Source organism: Choloepus didactylus, chromosome 10, assembly GCF_015220235.1.
Source record: "Choloepus didactylus isolate mChoDid1 chromosome 10, mChoDid1.pri, whole genome shotgun sequence".
In the NCBI taxonomy this organism is placed as follows: domain Eukaryota; kingdom Metazoa; phylum Chordata; class Mammalia; order Pilosa; family Megalonychidae; genus Choloepus; species Choloepus didactylus.
The window spans coordinates 28,211,911-28,236,042 of NC_051316.1; the positions used below are offsets into that span (position 1 = coordinate 28,211,911).

Consider the following 24,132-nt stretch of genomic DNA (forward strand, 5'->3'; position numbering starts at 1 on the left):
CAGAGAGATGCAGAAATTTAACGGCAAGTGCCCCAGGGTGAAGAGTCTGGTGTATCTCTCTCTGGCACAGGAAGGCACCCTTCTCTGAGCAGTCGCAATAACATACAAATTTCTAGTGCTCTGAAATCCTTCTTCCTCCCTGTCCTGCAGAACATCTTCCTTCTATTTTTTCTATATTTTTCTCTCTGGTTATCTTCATGCCAGTCATTAGACATGTTATGTTTGAGTGCATTTCCAGTGCTTATACTGCTTTTTGGCTTCTGTTGAGGGTTAATCTCATCCACTACCTGCGATTTGTTGCACACTAGTGCCTTTAAAGGGTGACCTGATTTCACACGTTCCTAGTGGGCAACTTTCTGTACCTTTCCCCCAGGCTATTTATGCAACTTTGCTTTAAATGAAACTAAATGATTGCAGAAACGTTTTTCCCCAGAGTACTTTTATTAGGGATTCCTGCCACCATATTAACATATAAAACAATCTGGATGTTGACACAGAAATGCAAATTTCACTATACAAAGATAAGGCTCCAATCACAGGTAACATGGCCCCATATCTTTAGTATTTCAATGAAATCAACTCATTTTGAATCTTTCCCAGAGTTCTATTTATAAATATTAGACAGACCACAAAATATATTCCAAATACATAACATTTTACAATATTTTCCAAGTACAAACAGAAACACACGATACTTTACCTACTTTTTTTCATGATCCAATTTGCATTAGCACTAAAGACAAGACTGTGTGTGCATATGTATTTGCCATATATGTGTGTATATATAACCACAAATGTACATACAGTGGTTTTCATGGAAAATTTAAACCTTTGAGGCTGCAGGTTTCACACACCAGGATAACTGAGAGAGAAAAAGGAGAAATAGCATGTCACAAATTCCTCTATTAGGACAAAATAAACAGCACTATGTTTGTGAAAGACGTATCAGTTATGTGCACACAAATGCACACATATACATAGATTCATATATAAACACACATATAGCAATAGTAGGGAATATACATACACTCACACACTTGCTTTGATCTCTCAGTCTCACTGTATTATATACTGTCCATCTTTGGAAACAGTCTTTTCTTCATTTGATTCAGGCAACTGGTGACTTCTTCTAAGGAAATTTAAATGCATGTTTCTAAAAGGCTCTGACTCTATTCTGACCAAACGTCATTTCAGAATCCTACTTTCACTTTAGGTGGCTTAAATTCAGTAGACCCTACTCTGTTCGACTCCTTCATTTCAAAACATTTCTATTCAACTATGAAGTTTCTGCCTATGAGAAAAGAGATGTTCACTGGAAATGTTAAAATAATATATTTATTATGCCTTAATATAAATCTGCATGGTTGAATTACATGTGATATTTATCCTGTTGATATTTTCCAAAAATTTTACAATAGGCAATATATTACTTCCAAAATTAATAAAACATTACTTAATATCATTTTTAAAGTGTGAAGGCTAGATGATTTGTCATGGTTAGAACGTCAAAGAAAATAATACAAAGTATATTAAACGGGGCTACTGTTGTGTAGACTATGCTGAAGTACCCTTATGTAAGAAAGTATGACTTAGAAGCCTTATTTTAAAAGAAGGGAAAAATAGAACCTTCAGTTTCAAAGCTGGCCATTTGCAAACTTTCAAAAATAAACAAATTGTTGCAGGTTCCAACCACAGAAAATGTATTTTTATATTGGTATCAAATGTCAGGTCTTAGACATTCTTTATTCAATAGTGCAAAATAAATCACTGAAAGTATATGAGAAATAACACTCTGCAAACTTAACAGCAAATTTGTATTAGTTTGCTCAACTGAAGGCTTCATGGGCTGACGTTCAAAGCTTATTTTCAAAATTAAATCTCTAATAAAGCATTCAGCACTCCACTGGACAAGTAGGATTGGAATGCCCCATTTGGAAATAATACTGATGATAGATTGGAGTGTCATTAGAGTGAGGGAGAGATTACAGGTAACCCAACCTCTCTGTAAAGAAAGGCAATAGAACATTTTCAAATTTTGGGAAAATCCCTGTGCTCCATTCCCTAAGCTACATACTCTTTTCTTTCTCGCTGGTAAGAACTGTGCATGGGACAGTATCACACCCTTCTTCCACAGATTTAATGGCATGAAAGAAGGTACCAGAGCATTTGTCCTCTCCACTGTGGTTAGGGAGTCTTTCACTCTTTCACCCAAACTGAAATGGTCTATCATTCGATGATTCCTCTCCACCTTTTCAATGGAAATACCAATTAGGAATGAGTCAAGATCTTAAAAAAACTGGTAAAAGACCACAACATAGGAAGATTATCAACTTTTACCAAAAAAGCCATTCTGTCTCTCTCTGTCTCTTCATTTCCCTACTATCCTTACTAGAAAATTTTTTTGCTACTTTCCATTTGTTCAATTCCAATTTGCTTCCACTCTTGGATTAATGTACAATAATATGCAATCAACTGGCACATATTTTACCATTTTCCTTTTAAGTTTCACTTTCCTTTAAAAGCTTTCTGCTTCCTCAGCCAAAATATATGGACGGAATGCAAATTAAAGCGACAAGTCATCCTGCCCAAATACTTTACAAAATGAACCACCTGTATCCACTGGACACTCTCAGTTTCTACATCCTCCATTTCCGTCATGTTTTAGGAGCTTACTTACTGCAGTGTCTTTTTATCTGTTTTCTATCTCATTTGCAGGTATAACAAACTATGGGGTTGTTCTGCTGAAAACATTTTTTTAAAACAAACAGTGCCAAAACAGTAAAAAATTCCCAACATGCCATTTTTGCATTAGTCTTACAATCTTTACACTTAAATAACTCCAGGAGGCTTCTTTTTTGTTAAAAATTTACCAAAATATTTTGAACACATAAAAATATTTTTAAAAAAAACAAAAACAAAAACCCAGCGTAAATTTAGTTGTATAGGCATTGGTTAGAGGACATTGTTTCCACTAAGGATTATATTCAAAAACTCTCCCTTGGGTTTTTACCAAAATTCCAAATCTGGACCTCATAGCTTGTGATGGTTCCAACTATTAAAAGGAAGGAAAATCCAATCCAGCCCAGTATGTTATATGTTATGATATAACAGATAAACCATTGGTCTACACTATAATAAAAAATAAATGTATTTTTGGTTATTTAAAGGCCATCTTCCTGACCCATAACTAAAATAATTGTATTTGATTTAAACTTATTTAAGTGCAGTGAATTATGGAAAGCTAACCTAAGGGTTGGAATAATCAGTTATGAATAAGGAATACCTGTCCATGGCCCATGACCATTTTGAGAACCAGGCATTTACTGGAAAAAAAAAATCACTAGTATTGAATATAGCCCTTAGTCGCAGGAGATACTGACATTACGAGCAGCCCAGCATGTAGAGAATGAGGTTTACTTTCCCGGCTACCCACTCCTTGAGAGGACAGTAATATTCATAGTGAAACTGCTCAAACTCTGGTGTCTGGCGAATTTCGCATAAGAAGGAGAGATCGATACCTGACTCCAGAAGGAGGAGGAGCAGGGGGAAAACAAAGAGCAGCAGTCCCAGGCCCACCACAAGGAGCCTGGAGAAACTCTTGACCAGTGGGTTCACCCGGAAATGGCCAGTCAGCATGTCATAGCTCCACGACAAAGCTCGGCGAGCCTCCTTCAGCTCCTCTTCCTCTGCGATCAAAAAGGCGTTCTCATCTGCTTCCAGATCCTCAAACGAATCCATTTCTCCTCTGTCTAACTCAAGCCTAGATGGACAGTCAAAGAGCATGTCGATCTCATCGTCGTCAACCGGGGTGGGAAGCAGGCTGGCGCTTGGGTTGTACGCCAGTTCAGAGATGGTTAAGGGCTCTTCTTTTATTTTATCTTCCTCTTCACTTGGGGGATCTTCGAACTCCTGGGCTTCCTTCACTGGTGAGCTGGAGATCAAGGGGGCAGAAATGTCATCCTCTTTAGGCAATGGGACACCTGTAAAGAGACATTTCTTTTCTTAATTTTAAAGTTCAGGTTTTCTTTTTCCACCAAAATTTGTAGGTGGAAGTAACAACCATAAAAAGAATGGAATGTAGGGAATTTGTGAAATTGTTTTGCAGAATTCTGACTCTTTGCAAAGTCCTTTTGGTAACAGATCCCGTATCATAAGTTTGAAGGTTAACATGCTAAATGCAAAATAGCCAACCCTTCTCAACTGGTTGGCAAAATTTACAGTATATTTACAGTAGGTGTGCAGTCATACTCTGCAAGCCTTCAAAGTTGATTATGTTTCCAAGAATAAGACTGCAATAAATCACTGTTATGTTTTAATTATGAGTGGTGTCACACTATCACCCAAAAGGCATTATAGTTAATTTATTATAGTACAAACTGCCATCCAATAATAGTCAGTTTATTATTTTGACAACTGCTTTCTAGTCTTCAGTGTAGGCACAACTTTGTGGTTATTGGGTTTATATAGTTGTGATCATATTGTATACACAAACTTCCACCTGGCTCCTTCCATTGAACATTTTACCTTAAACATTTCCTAAGTTGAAATAAACTCCCCTTTTTAGTATGATTTTTACTGGCTGCAAATTTTTCTGTTTAGTTAATACAATAAATCATTTGCCTATTGGCAAAACTTAGTTTGCTTTGCAGTTGGATCCACAATACACCAACAAATTGGCAGCAAGGAGTATTTGGTAACTGTAAACCAGCTTTTAATGAACACACTTCAGAATTTCTCTCTCCTCAAGATGTATGGGGGTGAATTAGTGGTTGTATTTTTCAAAAACCAACAGACATTTCCTGATACCTCTAGTCTGATATCACTGAGCAGCCTAGATGAAAAATAACATAAAGAATGCAAGCCGTACATTCTCCCCTATTGTATAATAACAAATGAAACCCAAAGGGAGAAAACACAATATAGAAAAGGGTGAAGAGAATTATGACATTTTGGGGTGCTTAAGAACTTTACATATCTAGATTTTCCATATCCCCAGAAGGAGAGTCATTGTACTCTCCTCTCTAGAAAAGGCAGTGAGAACGCCATATATAAGTGGAATCACTTCTCTAGGACACCACTCCCATTTCCTTTTTGCTCTTTTCTTTGTCCCTGTGGTCTCACAGCAATTCCAGTCTTTCTTATTGCCTAACAACACTCTTGTAGATACGGCTTTTCCCCCTAAACTCTTCTTTTCCTAATATGCAGCCCATTCTCTCCCTATCTTCTGCTTCCCGTATCCCTCCTTTATTACAGGAGAGTAAGAGAAATCTTGAGTCTCCAGACAGTGGTATTTGTTGACAGCAACTGTTCTTCCAGTTGCTGAAATCCTTGACTCATCTGTATTCACACTCCACAGCAAACCTGTCAGCAACTTCTCTGTCTCCACCTTCAAAATGTATCCAGAATCAAACGACTTCTTACCACCATGGCTACCAGCCTAGTCTGAGCCAACCATCATTTCTCGCCTAGATTATTGCAACAGTGTGTTATTGGGTCTCCCTGTTTTTGGTCCCTGCTGCTGTCCACAGAGCAGCTGGAGTGACCCTTTGAAAACATAAGGCAGATTATGCCACTCACCTGCTCAAATTCTCTAAGTCCTTGCAGGGATGTGAGGGACCTTCTCAAGGTGCCTTCCTCCCTCCTCCTAACCGCTCTGACCTTGATCTCTTACTACTATTCTGTACTTTGCTCACTCCACTCAAGCACAGACCTCCCCCAAACATACCAGTCAGGCTCCCACCACAGGGCCTTTGCACTTTCTGTTCCTTCTGCCGCAAAGGCTCTTCCCTCAGACTTGTGCATGGCTCTCTCTCTCTCTCTCTTTAATCCAAGGTCACCTTCCCAGCAAGGCTTTCCCTAGCCTTCCAATTTAAAATCGCAATGCCCTCCCCCAACATTCTCTATCACATTCCCTCATTTATTTTTCTTCTGAGCACTTATTACCATCTTATAAATTATATATTTTATTTGTTTTCTTTCATTTATTATACATCTCCCTTCCCCCCATCCCTACAATGCAAGCTTCATGAGGACAGTTATTTCTGTTGCCTTGTTCACTATTGTATCCCTAACGCCTACAACACTGTTTGGCACTTAACAGGTGCTCAATAAATATTCATGGAGCGAATGAAAGAAAGAATGAGTGAATTTCATCATGGCCTTGGAGGATGAATGAGCGCCTCAGGGACCAGAGTGTTTTAGCAATACATACTGCAGAAAAGCAGAATGTCAAAAGGAGGAGAACAGAGAGGATGACAATGGTCTGCAAGGTCTAAGGAACTTTTGGAGGTAATAGAAATGTCCTATATCTTGACTGTGGTGATGGTTACACAATCGTATTTGTTTACCAAAATTTACAGAGCCATAAAAAAGCACGAACTTTACCACATGTAAATTATACCTCAGTAAGCATGGATTTAAAAAGAAGTAGTCATCTTAATAGTGCTATACAACATAATTAAATCAATTTCACAGTGGAAAACTATTTTTCCACACTACATATGGACACAGCATCACTTAGAATTTTTGCTCTTTCCATGAATGGGTCACCATGTGTTAAACAGATAGTAAGCTGAACTACTGATGAAAACACCAAGGGACCACAGAGAAGGATTTAACAGGAGAAAGGAAAGGGCATCCAGTGAAGTAGGATTTGAGGAATCCCCAAAAGCCTGATCAAATGTACTTCTCCTGGGGGCAATACTCTGGCAGTCATTCCTTGGTGTCAGGGCACTGAAGGCCTCCATTACATTGAAACCCGCCACATTCTGAATTTCCACCGTCCCCACTGCCCTCACCTCTGTTGTGACTACTATGTGTGGCACCAGCTGGCATGTCAGCCTCCCTGGTAGACGTGACACACACACACTGTGTCCCCTGCCCCCGGCACATGAGAGGTACACCAGGAAAATATGTTGGATATTGAATGAATTAGTTCATCAGATTAGTGGGCCTAAATTACAAGGCCAGGCCAGAATGGGGCAGTGGTAGGGGTCCATTCTTGGTGTGTGAAGCTTGCAAATAACTTGAAATAGAGGGTGCCATTGAGAACCAGAACATGCCCTGGACCAGGGAAAGGGGGATGACTAAGGGCCCCAGACAGGGTTCCCCAAATGACTGGTACCCAATACTCCTGTGCCATCCAATACTAACAACTATTCTCAAAACAAAACAAAACTAAACAAAATAGGCTGTATACTCAAATAGATGTGGAAAGCACCCTATTAAACTAAGCTAAACAGGTTTCTTTACTGCTGGACTTCCCAGTGCCATTAGTATGCGAATGAACACTGTGAATCTCTAGAGAGAAGCACTTCCCAGGCTGCTTATACTTTTCTAAATCAGGGAACTTCTTTTTTCCCACAGAGCGTGTTGATATGTTTTCTGGAACATTCTGTACTACATCAGAGATTGCCGAACACTTTTGATCTCATGTCCCTATCGGCAAAAATTTTGAGCGTACTATATACATAATTACTATATTCAGAGTTTATGTGTGGTATAAACCATACAACAAAATCTTTTTTAAAAATAGAAAGGATGAGGTGAAAATAAAGAGCAAAACAAATAAAAAAATAGAAAACAAAGAAGTTCCAATATTTTCTTTCCTACCTAATGAAGTACATGAACCCCACTTCAGAAACCATTGGTCTACCACAGAGGGTCCCAACTCTTTTATATCACGGCACCCTGGAAAATGACAACACAGTTGATTCCCATTATTTACAGTAGCTAGTTCTATGAAGTCACCACAAACACTATGAATTAGCAAATACTGAACATTTCTCCAAGGAGTTAGACTCTTGACAGCATCTGGTCACAACACTTTTATCAGTTGATCAATACATAACACTGTTTAATGCATTTCTGTTTAAAGACACTATATTTAACATATATTGTTGATTCATTAGCATTGGACTCTCGGCCAACAACTCATGTTTGGATGAAGCTTGTCTAACAGGTCTTTTCTCTATAAGGCCTATTACAGCCATCTCACGCTTAGGAACACTGGACAGCACTGCAGCACTACACTAGAGGCCATCTGAAACAGCAAAATCACCAACTAAAAGCATAAAAGAGCAAAGTGTGGTACAAACATACCAAAAAAAGGACCCGTGTTCACAATACAAGAGTTGAATCAAAAAGGCAGAGCCTCACCTTGTTCCACCTCAGCTGGGAACATGCATATCAGGTGACTCAAATCTTTTGCCTCCCTGTCTATCTCCACAAATGACTGTAAAGCACTGCAAGTACTGATTTGGAGGTTACAAATAAATTTTAGCAAGTAGGCAATTTTGCAAACATGGAATCCATGGATAGTGGGATCAGTTGTATCTATACAGCACATTGTGGAGGGGAGAGGAGCTGGCCCCCTCCATTCAGTCCCCTGAAGGTTGAGGAGAACAACATCTGAGCATGCCTATAACCTGTCAACAGCATGCTTCCAACAGTACCCGAACTCTGGTCTGGAGGACAGAGGGGCAATGAGGAAAAACCTCTCCTGCTTCTCAGATGGATCGTGGTCAAACTCTGTAAATTTGACAGCTTTAAAAGCAAGGTATAGACTCACAAGAAATTTACACTTTAGAATTTGCAATTTGCTCTAGGAATTCTTTATAATTTAAAATGTGTCTTTGGTAAGCAAATTAAAGTGCCCCCAAATCTGAGCTGCCAGAATGAAAATCAGTCCAGGATACAAGGGGGAGAAATAGAGCACTAGCAAAGGGTGAAGCCGGTGGCTTCTGGGGAAGACATTATCATAGCATCTAATACAGGAATCACCACGGCCAGTGTCTCCACAAGCCAGGCAAGCAAGTAATGTGAACGGGGATGGGCTGGTTGCTTAACTGGTACAGAATTTCTGTTCGGGATAATGGAGAAGTGTTGGTAATGGATAGTGGATATGGAAGCACAACATAACGAATGTAATTAACACCATTTACTGTATGGTTCCATTTACATAAAATGTCCAGTAAACAGAAACAGAAAGTCAATTAGTGGTTGCCAGAGGCTTGGGGCAGGGAGAATGTGGACTGACTGCTAATGGGTAGAGGGTTTCTTTGGGGAATGGTGGAAATGTTCTAGGATTATGGTTGTATAACATCATGAATGTAATTAATGCCACTGAATTGTATCTTTACAAACGGTTAAAATGGTGAATTTTATGTTACATGTATTTTACAACAATAATTTCTTTAAAAAAGATGCTGTCGTGGGATCGAGGGCATCTTCATGACCAAAAGGGGAATGTGAAATGAAACGAAATAAAGCTTCAGTGGCTGAGAGATTCCAAATGGAGTCGAGAGGTCACTCTGGTGGACATTCTTATGCACTATATAGATAACAATTTTAGGTTTTAATATACTGGAATAGCTAGAAGTAAATACCTGAAACTATCAAACTCCAACCCCGTAGACTTGACTGTTGAAGACAACTGTATAACAATGTAGCTTATGAGGGGTGACAGTGTGATTGTGAAAACCTTGTGGATCACACTTCCTTTATCCTGTGCACAGAAGGATGAGTAGAAAAATGGGGACAAAACCTAAATGAAAAATAGGGTGGGATGGAGGGGTGATTTGGGTGTTCTTTTTTATTTTTAGTTTTTATTCTGATTCTGATTCTTTCTGGTATAAGGAGAATGTTCAAAAATAGATTGGGGTGATAAATGCACAACTATAATATAGTACTGTGAACAGTTGATTGTACACCATGGATGACTGTATGGTATGTGAATATATCTCAATAAAACTGAATTTAAAATTTTAAAAAAAGGTGCTGATGGAAGAGACTGGCCGTTGATGATGGGATGCAAATTGCCTGCTATGCACAGCCAAGCACACGGTGCACTGCCCATTCCAGTCAGCACTCACGCTGATCACAACACGGTGGCACCCCCTGAAGTTACTCCAGGCACCACAACCCAACCCTGCTCGGCAAGCTGCTGCCAGATGCTAAAATTGTTCTTCATCTTATTGCTGAAGGTAAAATATAGACTTTTTGTACTGTACAGCAAACTTAGTGGCAGGTAAAAGATGGAATAAGCACTGCCCACATTTACATTCGGAGACCAGCTTTTCTGTTAACTGTGCACATTTATGGCAAAATCCAAACCCCACCCTGAGGCTTCCAGCAGCTTGCGTATGTATAAAACGGCTGATGGGACTCCTTAACGACCCTCATCTAGATTGCCTGTGTGCAAAGATCTTTATGAAAGAAGCAATGTGACACTGGGTGTCACCAAAAAAACAACTTAAAGTGAGGGTAACAGTAATCCCCTAACTGTTTCACAAGGCTGCAGAAAGGGATCAAAATTGTATAGAAAAGAAAACACTATTGTGAAAAGTAAGAAAGTACTTTTTGCACAATACGGTAATATCAGAATGCAGGGGATCCTATGTGGTCTGCATTTATTTACACTAGCCTGCTTTGCAAACGCTTTGGAGTTTGGGTTCCTTAGGGTACCTTTAAACCCGCTTGGTAATGTCTTTCCTGCTTGGAGACTGTCATTGCCATTGCTGTCATCTGGCTGAAGCAAAATTACCCCACTTTGCAGGAGACACTCCTTCGGCTGTGCTTTTTGGGCCCCCCTGCCGTGGCCACCTGGCACTTGTTTGGAGAGCATCAGGCCCTTCTCCAGGCTGGGAGGCTTTGGCAAATAGGATCAGGGAAAAGCACATTTCTGGTTCCCTCTGGGTCCCTGAGCCACTCTGTGCTGACATCTAACTGTTGGATTACCCACTACACCTCCAGAGCAGTGGTGCAACGCAAGAAGGACCACCAACACCCAGTAGGGAGGGGGCTACTTTAGAAAATCATAGTGGCTTTTTTGCATTCCTGAACTTTTTATTTTGAAATATGTTCAAACTTACAGGACATTTGCAAAAATAATACAACCCCCATAAAGAGAATTCCAAAATACCCCCACCCAGATATCCAGCTTCATCAACTTTTAACATTTTGCCACATTTGTCATATAGTTCTATCTATCCATCTGTCTTTCTATCAATCCATCTATCTGTCTCTCTATCAATCATAGAGGCTCTTTGGAAAGTCACAATAACTGGAGGTGCTAGTGTCATACAGTGCATGGGCACCAGGGATAACAGACATCCGGAACTGTTTAGGATGGTCAGACAAAATGAAGGATTATAGAATTATTTTACATTACACAAAGCTTTGGCATGTCCTGTCAGATGTCCATATAGATGAAAAACCTATTTATAATGATCTAAACCTAGAATTTACCTCTGTTTTACATTCAAACCTAAAGCACTTTTTGGTATGACTTTAACACATTTTGAATTTTTCAGGAATGTAGCAAAAACAAATCACTTGCTGCTGTCGAGATTAATGGTCTAGGTCCAAAATAAAATGAAGTAAACTTTAAAATTTACTATGTTCTGCATGTGCTATCAGTCCCTAAGATGTTTTCCATCCATATTAAACAGCACACAGACTTCCAAAATTTCACTTAAGATGGTATGCCTTTCACCTGGCCCACAAGTCCTTTATCTTCCCTTTGCTGGAGATAAGGTTTAATCCTGCAAGTGAAAGTCATGTCCCTAGGAATGAAATTTACTTCTACAGATGAGGGCTTTCACTTTCAGGCATGGACATTGCAAAATATCTTCATACTAGAAATGCACCTGATGCCTCTTAACATGCCTGGGAGGTTGCTCCTTCATTCTATTTAAAACCTATGAAGAGTCATCGCAGTGACTCAGGAAAGTATACACAAGTGGAAACACATACATACACAACACCAAATCCTAATGTTCTTCCCAGCGGTGCACCCCATCTGAAACCTGGACACTGCTTCTTATGTAGTCTTCTTCCAAAACCCTGGGCTAGAAGAATAGGTTGTCATTCTTCTTGCTTTCCTCACCCCATCCTTGGACCTTCATCCTTGTTGACTAAACTCTCTCTTGTGGCCATCGTCTACCAATCCTGGTAGTGCCTATACTCTCACTGACCATTTTGACACCCATAGTCTTACCACCATCTTGGTGACTTCAATATCTAGAATTCATGATAATGAATCACACAGTCCTTGTCCTTAAATCTCAGTGATCTGCTGCCCCTACCAGTCCACTGAATATGCTCTAAACAAGGTTTCCAATGACCACCATATTGCCAAAGCCAATGGGTAATTTTTCTATCTTCTCCAACTGCCCATTTGATCTCTGCAACTCCGCACTGTTGTGGTTTTCATCCAATGATTCTAGCTACCTCTGACTTCTCCACAGTCTCCTCACCTCTCTGTTCTTCTGACTCTGTACCCCTCTCTTGGAGTCCCACCATACACCTGGATCCAATATATTACTTCAGCATTGCTCAGCAAAATTCTGCAGGTCACTAGTATCCCTTAAGGTGCTGCCACTGTTCCTTCAAAAGGAACAATGGTCAGAGAAGGTGGGAAACTCTGTACACTCTAACGCCCTTTTGGATCTTATCACCAAGGTTAGGAGTACAGGCGCTGAAGTCATCTCCCTGGGTTTGAATCCTGACTTTGTACTAATTGTCATGCGACTTTGGACAAGTTATGCAATCTCTGTCTTCCAATTTCCTCATCTGTAAAAAGGGGAAAATTCCAGGACAAACCACATAAGGATTTTGTGTGGAGAATAATACATGAGTACACATGTAAAGTGCCTGGTACAAGGTAAATACTTGATAATCTTATTATTAGCATATTAAAATGTATGAGGATTTCTGAAGATAAGAGATCAGTTTTGTTTTATTTAACCCGATATTTCCCAAAGGTATTTGGGAAGTACATTATAATACATATTATTGAATTCCTTATCCATCGTGACTCAAAACCCTACAGACTTATCATGCAACTGTGTATAAGCACATCAAACTCAACATGTCTGAAGCCAAACACATTATCTCCCACACAAGTCTCTCATTCTCTACCACTTATTATATGGTAAATGGCACCACCTTCTACCTAATCTCCCAAAGCACAACCTGAGGGGTGGCCTGACTTCTTCTCACTCACTGCCCACATCTAATCTATCACCAACTCCTACAAACTCTGCCACCTTACTCACTTTTGAAGCTTTCTGGTCTCTCCATTCCTCCATTCCTACTACTTCTCAACTGGCTAATGACAGAAATGGTCTCCTAATCATCCATTTCTCCTCCCAAATGATTAGTCTAAGCCAGGCATGGTAATTTTCAGTCTCTTGGTGGCATTTATGTTGGAAATGGGAATATGAGCCAATTTTGAAATTAAAAACTAAAGGGATGAGCGTATGTGTTTGGGAGCTCTGGTGGAGAGATTTCTGATAAAGTTTCCATACTTCTAAGGAGAGCATCCTGGAAAGACTCAGATGCCTACTCTGGACATTGATGCATCTGAAGGAGTCAACAGGAACTCCGGGAGCCATCCTCTGATATCTGCAGGAACTGGCCTGAGGGTAATCCTGGCCAACTGAGAAGAGCAGTGTAAGACATAAAGTGAACCTGGGTTCTCATCCTTGGGGTCCTCCCTGACTCGAGCCTCCCTGTTGTCTTAGATAATAAATGACCTTATGATCTGAACCACTGTTAGTGAAGATTCTCTGTTACTTGCTGCTTGCTGGTGGCATCCTAACTCATGCAGCTATCCCACCATCTCGTGGATTTCTCTCTCTCATTACAACCAGTCAGCATACTGTGCTCTGAAATGGGGACTTGTTATGGGTTTTTCCACCACACTCTTATCTCCTTAAAGTCAGGGACTTAAGATGTCTATGGAAGAACTACTGAAATCCCCACGGGTAGTGGCAAACATATGTAAGAGCAAACATTAGAAGAATTCCCACCAAAGCCAGGAACATGACCAAAAAAAAAAAAAACAAAAAACAAAAAACAAAAAAAACCACTATCTCCACTCTGCTTCAGTATTATTCTGGTGGCCCAAGATACTGTAAAATGATAAAAACAGAAAATAAGAAGTGTAAAGACTGGAAAGGAAGGCATGAAACTCTCACTATTTTCAGACGATAGGACCATCTACATAGAAAAGGGAAGAGATTCAAATATGAAATTAGGGGGATTAATAAGAGTTCAGTAAGGTATTCAAATGCAAGATCAACAAATAAAAGCAGATGGCTTACTACATACCAGCAAAGACAAAATAAAAAATAAATAATAATTCAAAATAGCTAAATGCATAAATTAAAATAATCACATAATATCTGGGAATAGTAATAACAAGAAATATGCAAAACTTGCATAAGACAATGTTAAAACATAGCAGGGTTACATAAAAAATATGAATAAATGAAGGAACACACACTGTTAGTGAATAAGGGACCCAATAATTTGGAGAGTCAGTTCTCCTCTAATTAATCCAAAATTCAATGTAATTCCAATGCAAACCTCAATGTGTTTTCAAAAATGGCAAATGGAAAAAGTACAATAATCAAGAGACTTTGGAAGTTAAAAGAAGAGCAATGAGGGGGAACTTGACCTACTATATTAAAACTACAGGAGAAAGTATGGTAATGAAATACAAAAACACACAATTCAGAAACACACCCTTGAATACAATGGAAATTTGTTTATGATAAACAATTCTGAGAAAAATTACTAATCAATTAGAAAAAAGAGAGGTAGATCCCTATTTCATGTCACATACATGAAAGAATCCTAAAGAAGTTAAAAGTTTAAACAAAAACAAATGTAAGACTGGATCACATGAAACTGCCATTTTTATAAGTCAAAAGCAGTTTAATATCAGCAATTAAATACTGTTCAAGCTAAATCATTAATTATGAATTAGGAAACAAAACTAAACACTTTCATAATCTTGAAGTAAGGAAAATGACATAAAAAAGAACTAACGCTTAAAGTGTACAAAAATTACATAGTCTGCACATGTAGAAGTTGTCTTTACATATGAAAAGTGTCTGTGTCACAAAGTCAACATAAAAAAGGTTGAAAGCCAAGAACAAATTAGGAGGAAAAAAACAATATATTAAAAAGGCAAAGGCTAAATATGCAGATGGTTAAAGAACTACAAATCGGTAAAGCAAGAACAAGGACACAGCAAAAATTTGCAAAGTAAACAAACAGGCAATTCCCAGAAGAAGAAACATAAAGATGCTCAACCTCACTGGTAAAAGGAGACATGCAAATAAAAACAATGAAATCTCATTTTTCATTCAATCTTTTTGCAAAAATTTAAGAAATTGGTCATATTCAGGATTGGTGATTATGCGGGAAAGATGACATTATCACTATGTGGGAAAGGTGACATTATCACCATGTTAGTGAATGTTGGTATTTTGGGGGATAATTTGCCCATTTCCATCAAAATTGGCATATCCTTCAACCTAAGAATTATACTTTCAAGACTTCATCAGAGAAATGCCTATGTACATACATTCTTTGCAGCACTGTTACAGCCAAAAATTAGGAAATATAAATTTCCAACAACTTGATTAAATTATGCTCTCTCCATACTACATAATATTATTCCGCCATTTTTAAAAAGGGATGTAGATCAATATGTATAGCCAAGGAAAGATCTTGAAGTCATATGATGAAGTGAAAAAATGAATTATAATAGAGAGGAATTCCATTCATGTAAAAAGTATCCTACATCCTATCTGTCAATATGCATATAGAGTGACTATTTTAAGTATTAGGGTCAAGGAAAACATTCTATATGTTTTCATTTTAAATCTTTTACAAGACACATCAGCTATTACTTATGTCATTACATGAATACAAATAATTTCATGTCAATTCACTAGAACACTTCCACACATGTGCATGAGAAATGGCCAATTCCAGATATTTTCCAGGATTTGTTTTATCCTAATCAACTGGTGAAAACCACTTAAACGTATACAACACATACAATAGTAGCTTCTTTCCCAATGTAAGCTCTGATTTTTAAAAATTCCTATTTCAATTTCTCCCAAGGAAGCATAAAACAACACATAAAATAGGATATTTTGAATGAAAAGAATATTGGTGGAACGTCAGTTTGCTCCCAATTCTTTACCTGATATTTTAGCAAAGCTTCACTTTGAAATAAAGGGGAGCTTTGCCTCACCCAGGCAAGCACATCTGAATTTTACCCTTTAAACAATGGAAGAGAACAGAGGAGAAGCACGTTTTGGTCACCTGATCTGCTTTCTCCACAATCTTCTGTCATCACTGAGCAATCAGAGTGAACATATCACCACTGCCTCCTTCCTAACCCAGCAGAGCACAATGAGCCTTTATGAAATGGTCCACACCTCTTTTGTTTAACAAGGGAGCGGGGACCCTTTTTTCAGGCCCTCCCAGTGGCTCTTCCTACCCACTTGCTCACTCTCCTTTCTGTCTGTCTCTCTGCTTTTCTCCCTCCCTCCCTCTCTTTCCCATCCTTATCAAAAACATTCTGACGCTACATTCTCCCCTGGCACCTCTCCCGGAGCAGGAAGCTGGGAGCCCACACGCAGCAAAGGGCTGGCACGTACCGGTGTTTCTAGCTGTGATCTTGGAGCCATGTCTCAGCAGACGGACAAACACATTACTGCCGCAGTGGTTGACCATGTGCAAGTGAAGGCTTCTTCGGGTCTGGATCTTGACCAAGCATTTTGCCATGCTGACTATTCCAATTTCCCTGGGTCTCCCCTGCCCGTCACGGCCCAGGGCAGCTACCACGAGTCATAGTGGCTTTGACCTTTTGCTAACTGTCCATTCTGTTTTAAAGGACCGGGGCAGGTCCCATCGACTGAATCAAATGTCAGGCTCCTAATGTGGCCAACAGAAATAACTCATGAGGGATCAGGACGGGGCAGGGTAGAGGGAGGGCAATACTATTTTTAAACACTTCACACACTCCTCTAGTATACAATGAAATCGTAATCATCGTCCCTGCCCAGCCTTTTCTAAACCATCCAGAGCAGAGGATCCAGCCCAAATGCCTTGCAGTGACCTAAGTACCAAGGGCCCCATCAGATAAAACAACTGGGTCACCCCACAATGGAGAAACACCCCACCTTAACAGCTTCTAAAAAATATTTATGGAGACTTTATTATGTTCTAGAGCAACACTGTCCAATAAAAATATATTGCCAGCCCCATTAGAAAGGACAAAAAAAAAAAATTTAAGTAAAAAAAAATATATTAAAAGTAATTTGATAATGTTTCAGTGAAGCCAAGACATCAACATATCATTTCAACTTGCAAACAATATAAAATTATTAATAAAATATTTTACTTTCTGTTTTTGTACTAAGTCTTGGGAATTGGTGTGTGCTGTACACTTACAGCACATTTTGTTTCTCACCAGCCACATTTTAAGTGCTCAGTAGCCACATGCAGCTGCCTCATTGCACAGTACAGCTGGGGACAGAGATATTTTCTACAATTTATATATTGGAGAGATTAATTGGCCTAACCGACATCATAGTTAGGAGGCAGCAAAGCTGTGATTTGGACCGAAGCATCCAATTAACATCAGTTGATTAAACAAGCAATCCTCCAGAATGACAGCTGTTGGGTCCCCTGCAAATGTGTCTTAGATGCAGGATCCAAATGCAGACTTCTAAGTCCTCCTAGCATGTTGAAAGTTCTACGCTTGTACAACTGGGCAGAAAATGTGCTTGCACTCCAGGATAAGTGCTCAGGGAGTAAGCTGTTTTCCTTATTTTTATGACATACTATTTTTGAAAAAATTTCAACTGGCTTTTAACAACTGTGTCCCAATACTATGTTTCATTTATATTTCTTGGTTGGTACATTTTTTTCTCATCCTCATTTTCAGAAGGAAAAAAATCCCCTCACACAATTTCATCAAGCACACATGCAATTTTCTGCTGTAAATAGCAACTGTGACCCAAAAGATGATTTTCTAATGAAATATTATTTTCTTTTCCTGCTGAAACAGAGGGTTACATTTAGCAGCAGTTGGCTGAAATTCTACACTGTTATACTCCAGTGTGGGAGTATAAATTGATTTAGTGTTTCTGGAAAGAAGTTTCACAAAATATATTAAGAGTTTTACAGATGTGGTATTCTTTAATCCATAAATTCCACTTTTAGGAATTTATCCTGAGGAAACAACTAGTAATGTTGGCAAAAAATTTTTGACAAAGATGGTCATCAGAGTATCATTTATTATAGCAAAAAATTATCTAAATTTCTAGGGAAAGAATGGTTAAATACATACGATGGAATAATTTATATTTATGAGGAGTTTAACGATGTGGGAAAATTCTTGCAATGTACTGCTAAATGAAAAAAAAAATGCTTATATAAGCAACATGACTTCAGTCATGTAACACAAGATTATCAGCCCAGCCACAGCAGGTCCTACTCTCACAAGGCTGAGTCAGTTTTCAAATCTGAACCTTGAAAGGAAAGTATCCCCTAACATTCACAAAATTTTCAACCCTTTGCAAGTCCCCTCATGATATACAGCAGAATCTCAATATATAAAACAGATACACTGAAACAGAGGTGGGTTCTGGAACGGTACATTCTAGGCCTTCCCTCATTAGTCACCAAGGTGGTTTTGGAAAAACTACTGAAAATCTTTAGGATGCCAATGAACAAATCTGAAAATCACAGTTCTAGATGCATTGCTTGCTTTGCAGGGACAGAGATGAAGGATTTCAACCACCAATGAGGGTTCATTCGCATGGCAGTAGGTCAGGGTTCAGACACAGGAATATGGAGGGAATTTTGGAGGGAATACAGATATATCTTAACACTTATAATAATGTTAAAACAACATATGACTTTAGAGCTCACTCTAAACAAACAAACTATCCCAACACAAAACAGAAAGCAAGTAAAAAACCCAAATCAAAAAACTAAAAACTAAAAATAAAACAACCACCATACTTTATTTCTATTCTTTTCCACCCGGACAGTTACTCTCCATTAATTCTCAAGCTTAAAATCTCACCATAGTTTGAAAATGTCTCCTTTCTTCCTTTTATCATTTTGTATAACTACAGCCAGTCATGATATTTAGTGTTTCGTACATTTTTAGTTTTTCCTTCTCTTGAACTTTGTTCTTGCTCTCTCTGCTACTTTTCAGAGGCCCTAAGTAGATTCTCTTTCCCTCCTTCTTTTCGTGAATTTTCTGATTTTATTTAGAAAAAGAAAACCTGGCAGGACCAGCATTTCATATCATTCCAGATGTTTCTCTCTGCCTTGCACTTTTCTGCCTAAAGGTGTAACTACCTTTCAAGAGGACAAATGAAAGGCAGGCATGGATGTGGAATCAGCCCAAAGATTCTGCACAATAGTCACAGGAAGTGCTGTTCTTGTTTGGGGGCGCTCTGCTCAAAGAACAGTATCAACAGCTCAAGATTTGGATGCCCTTGAATACTTTTCCTCTTTAGAGCCATTGATTTGTTTGAAGAATCTGGAATGCACAACTGGGCTGTGACAAGACGCTAAAGAAAGCAGAGGATGTGTGAAGAGGGGAATTGATTTTCTATCACGAGATAAAAGAAACACTGAAAAGTCAGGCAGAAGGAACCTAGTTCAATAACAAGAGGTGTGCAGGGCCCGAATTCCATTTCTAATTCTGTGACAAACTTCCTGATGCAGAATCTGGAGCAAGGCAACCAGTGAGCCTTTATTTTGCTCAAGACCGGAATTATGGACAACTTGGGGCCCTGGTGCCTAAACTGTAAAATGGAGATAATAATTCCTCTTATGGTTGTGGTGACAATTAACTGAGATAACGCACATGAAGTATCTAATGTAGTGCTGGGTCCTCACTGATGAACCAGAGCTTATTAAGTGGTTGCAGGGAGCAAGGTTTAAAACCCAGGCTCTGCAGCCAAGCTCCATAGGTTCTACAGTTGGCTGTCTAGTTGATTAGCGCTATGCTCACGAGAAAGTTCTTTAGCCTCTCTGGGCCTCAGTTTCCACATCTGCAAAACAGGCAGAATGAAGACAGTCCATGCCTCCCAAGGTTGTTATGAGGATTAAGAGTTGATACATGTGGCATGCTCAGATCAGTGCCTGGCTCAGCAATTATTCAATAAATATCAGTGATTTTTTTTTATTATGTGTTCATTCCTTTCTCTCTGTTGACTACACAAGAGAAAGATAGCAAAGATTTTAAGCAGTCTGGATTCTCTTCCTTCTGTCAATCATCTTCGTTTCCCCAAATGGAAGGTAAGCAGTATTGCTAGTTGTTAAGAGTTTAACTTAATGAGTTGCATAAAGCTTGGGAAAGTTAACAGAAACTTATCGAAAAGCCATTTTCTATCTGTAAAATTGTGATACTGGTGCCTACATGGCTGGATGTCTGATATGCAGTAGGTGCTTAATAAATCTGGCTATTCTGTTATACTATTGTCAATGTCATGTACCTTATTAGCTGTTTGGGTAACAGTTTTCAAAGACCTATGGATTTGGCCACTAGTTAAAATGGTTATGGAGATACACTGAAATTTTCAATTATTCATACTACTGCTATTCTCAATTGAAAAGATAATTAAAAATTATTACATATGTTAAATATTCTTTATAATACATTTAGTCTCTGCATATCCATTTTAAGATTCCTTGGGGCTATCAAAAGACTTTTCTAATATTCATATTATAATAAACTATAGTAATGATATAAAATATTTTAATAATATATTTATGATAAGATGGACATAGTAAGGAAAAACAGATGCTGTTGGCAATGCCACTAAGTGACAGGACCATACAGCCAGGTAATATATCATCTGTACAATTCAATTTCCCCATTCAAAAAGTAAAACAAGATCTGCCCCATCAATTTCAAGGAAATGTTAACGAGGATCAAATTATGATAAATTACATGAAAACAAAAACCTGAAAAGGCATGATAGTTTGGCATATCAGATACTATTCTTATTTCCCTTATCAGATTAAATGTTCACTGAGTGTTTCCTGCCCATATGTTGAGAGCACTTTTCTATGGGGCCAGGAATTACCATGTGGTGGTGGGAGAGAAGCCAGTCAGAGTCCTCTGGAGAATTATAGTTGCAGACAGAATACAATTCAAATAGCACAGCTGGGATCTCTTCACACCATTGTTGGGAAAGAGAAGGACAGACTGCAGAGACTCAATTGCTGCTGAGTATTTTGCATAAATATTCATCCATTTGTATTCTGGACCACCCCATACACTAATCAGTGTGGTGTTCTTAAAGAGACAGAGTGAGCAAGTCATGCCAGAGAGAGAGAGAGGGAGAGAGAGAGAGAGAGAGAGAGAGATGCAGAGTCTAGCAGGGCCCGTTCTCTGCCCATGAGGGCTGCTTGTAATTATTTCTAAATAGGCAGAACAAATGAGACAGTGTGTGTCAGAGAAGAGCCTCATCAGACACTGCTGTCTCCCACTTCCTAACTTTTGCCCCAAACTTTCAGCATCATTATTTTTTAAAATAAATTTTAGTTTTTTTAATTAAAAAAAAAAAATCTGCACAGTGTAGGAAAGTTGAGAAATGCCGAAAGTTAGGAAATGCACAAAGGAAATCCTAACAGTTCTTCATAATCCAACAGCCCAGAGAAAGTTGCTGTGGACTTTTATCCTATTTCCAACAGACCTGTGGAAGCTTTAAGTTCAGATGGGGAACAAGTGTATTTCAAATGTTTACAAGTTGAAGCCAAGAGTTAAGTTCTGTACGAAATTTTAACTTTGCAGCCTAAACTACCAGGGTGCCCCTATAGATTTCAGTATGATATCCTGAACTAAAAATTGTAAAACTGGGTTTCTTCTTTAGAGTCTGACATTTTGAGGAGGCTTTACCAAGATACGAACAAGCCTCAGTTTCCCCATACTTTTCGTCTGCTTCCTTCTCTGAAACAGTGTCCACAAACAACTGCCTCAGAAGATGCTTCATGAGGACAGACTAGCCTGGGTCCTGGTGAGTGAATTTACAAACCAGATAGCAAGTCTGCCATCAATTCACCTCATAAACACTCCCTGAGTGCCTTCACAGGTTGAGCACTGGCTCAGGGGCTGGGATGACAGCCAAGTACAAAACAGTTAAGGTCCCAACCCTGCAAGAGATTTCATCCTGGAGGGAGACACAGATACGAAACAAGTAAACTAATGAATAAACAAGATAATACTGTAATGCTGATGAAGGAACTAAAACAGTGTTATGATAATGGATAGCCTGGCAGGGGTGGGGTCTAGGGCGTGCTGCATTAGATGGGTCTGTCTGTCAGGGGAGGACTCTCAGAAGGTTATATATTACCCTAGATCCAAAAGAGGAGACAGAAGGGTCCAATTATACAAAGATACTTTTATCAAATACCAGATGCTTGCATGCAGTTTCTTTCTATCCCAGGGGCTATTCTGGCACCTGAATCAGAGTTTTCATTATTTTAGCTTTACAGTAAGAAGAGATTGCTCTCACTGAATGCTTAATATGCACCAAGTGTTGTTCTAAGCATTTCATGTGCATTATCTCAGAAATTGCTTATTTTTGAGAGTGCCTTGGCCTTTTTAAATATTAAACATTAGTTTATCTAATATTTCTAAGTGTCAATTAATATTCATGACAACTCTATTAACCAGGGTTATCATATCTAAATGTTATGGATGAGAAAACGGAGACCTCAAGATTTAAAGCCACTTTCTATTTAAACAGAGGTGCACCCTGACCAGAGAAACCATGCCCTCCCCCCATACTCAGCATCTGTGACAGCTCGCTCTCCCTCACTTTTATCTTGTCAATCACTTGACCTGTCAATCCCACCTCCTAAATTCTTCCTCACCTACTTCTGTCTGAACTTCTACAGCAGCTATTCTTCTGTCTCCTGTTGCCCTCTTACACAGTCATCTCAGAACATCAAGATCCTAAAAACAGTGAGTTTTTAAACCCACAAATATGTTCACTTCACTAGTGGCTGAGCAGGGGTACCCAGTAAGACAAGACATGTAAACTGGTGGTTGGAAAGAGGTGTTTTAACCACCACAGTGAACGAATGAAAGAAGAGAGCTATTTCTGCTGCCTCAAGGGCCAGGGAATGTGTCATAGAGGAAATCAACATGGATTTGAGAAGCCAGTATGGATATAGCTGGTGGAGGAAGAGGAAGGAAAAGGGGCAGTCCAAGCAAAGGAACCAGCATGTGGAAAGGAATCATCATGAACATGCAGTTCTGAAGGGGGAGCTGTGACTGGAGAACCAGGAGAGGGTTGTGGAAAGGTGAAAGGAAGGAAGGTGAGCTAGTGCGAGATTGTGAAGTGCCAAGAACACCCTGCGGGTTGGACTCTCCTCCAGAGTTAAGAAACTTCTTTGAGTAATGGTGATCACACTAGTGGGAGCTTAGAGGTTGGGTTACAGGGAAATCAATAAGGAAGATGCTTTAATGTTCTGAGGCAGAAAAGAGGGGGCATGAAATGAAGCAGTAGCAGCAGGCTGAAGAGCTGGGGACAGATGAAAGAGTTGCTTCTGAGATGGAACTGATGACTCTGGTGACTGAGTAAATGTGAGGTCTGAAGAAGAGTAACAAGGCAAGGATGGATTCCAGGTAACCGGCTGAGACAAATGCATAGATGGTGCTGTCACTAGCCAAGCTGGGATGTGGGAGCATGAGCAGGTTTGGCATTAGGGGTTGGGGAAGGAATGGAATATGAGTCTAGTTGTAAACACATTACGTTTGATGTGTGAAGTGTGAGATGCTGTGTGGCATCCAGGTGGTGGTGACCAATAAGCTTCTGAAAGTGTATAGGACTACACACTCCATACAGGGGTGGATAGAAGTGAAATGGAGAGGAAGTCAGGATCACCTCGTCAGTGAAAACACTGTGTGTAGAATCCTGATTTCCGTATTCCAAGTTCAGTGGTCTCTCCACTTCCCTGCCTTGTCTCACTCCAAACACCACTAAAGAACAAGCTTTATGTCCTTTCATGCGAAGATAATATTTTGAAATAGTAATCTATTGGCTTCTTTCTCTACTAAGGCTCACAAAATTCTTGAAGACCTTTTCACAATCCTAGCTCAGATAGCAAATTGTTTCATCTAAAAGTAAAAAATGACCACAAATACTTGGCCATTAATTTCACAAGCTGTTACTCCAAGTTAAGAACTGAAAGATCTCCATGTACAAATTGGATAAAAAAAAATCCATATGATGAGAAAAAGGGAGAGGTGAAGGAGCTACAAGTAGAGGAGAGGGTGCTACAAGT

The 24,132-nt window shown here is 39.2% G+C and overlaps 1 protein-coding gene across 3 annotated transcripts in view; it reads right to left on the minus strand.

Moving 5' to 3' along the window:
• Window positions 1–433: 433 nt before the first annotated feature.
• FRMD3 (FERM domain containing 3) overlaps window positions 434–24,132 on the minus strand; it is a 298,912-nt gene continuing 275,213 nt past the window's right edge. For 2 of the 3 annotated variants that reach the window (XM_037797263.1, XM_037797264.1), the window contains one exon: window positions 434–3,980. In XM_037797263.1, the coding sequence (XP_037653191.1) occupies window positions 3,382–3,980 (599 nt within the window). In that variant the 3' untranslated portion in view covers window positions 434–3,381. Of the gene's footprint in view, window positions 3,981–16,466; window positions 16,903–24,132 lie in introns of those variants that run through there. The other variant, XM_037797265.1, reaches the window with a different exon arrangement.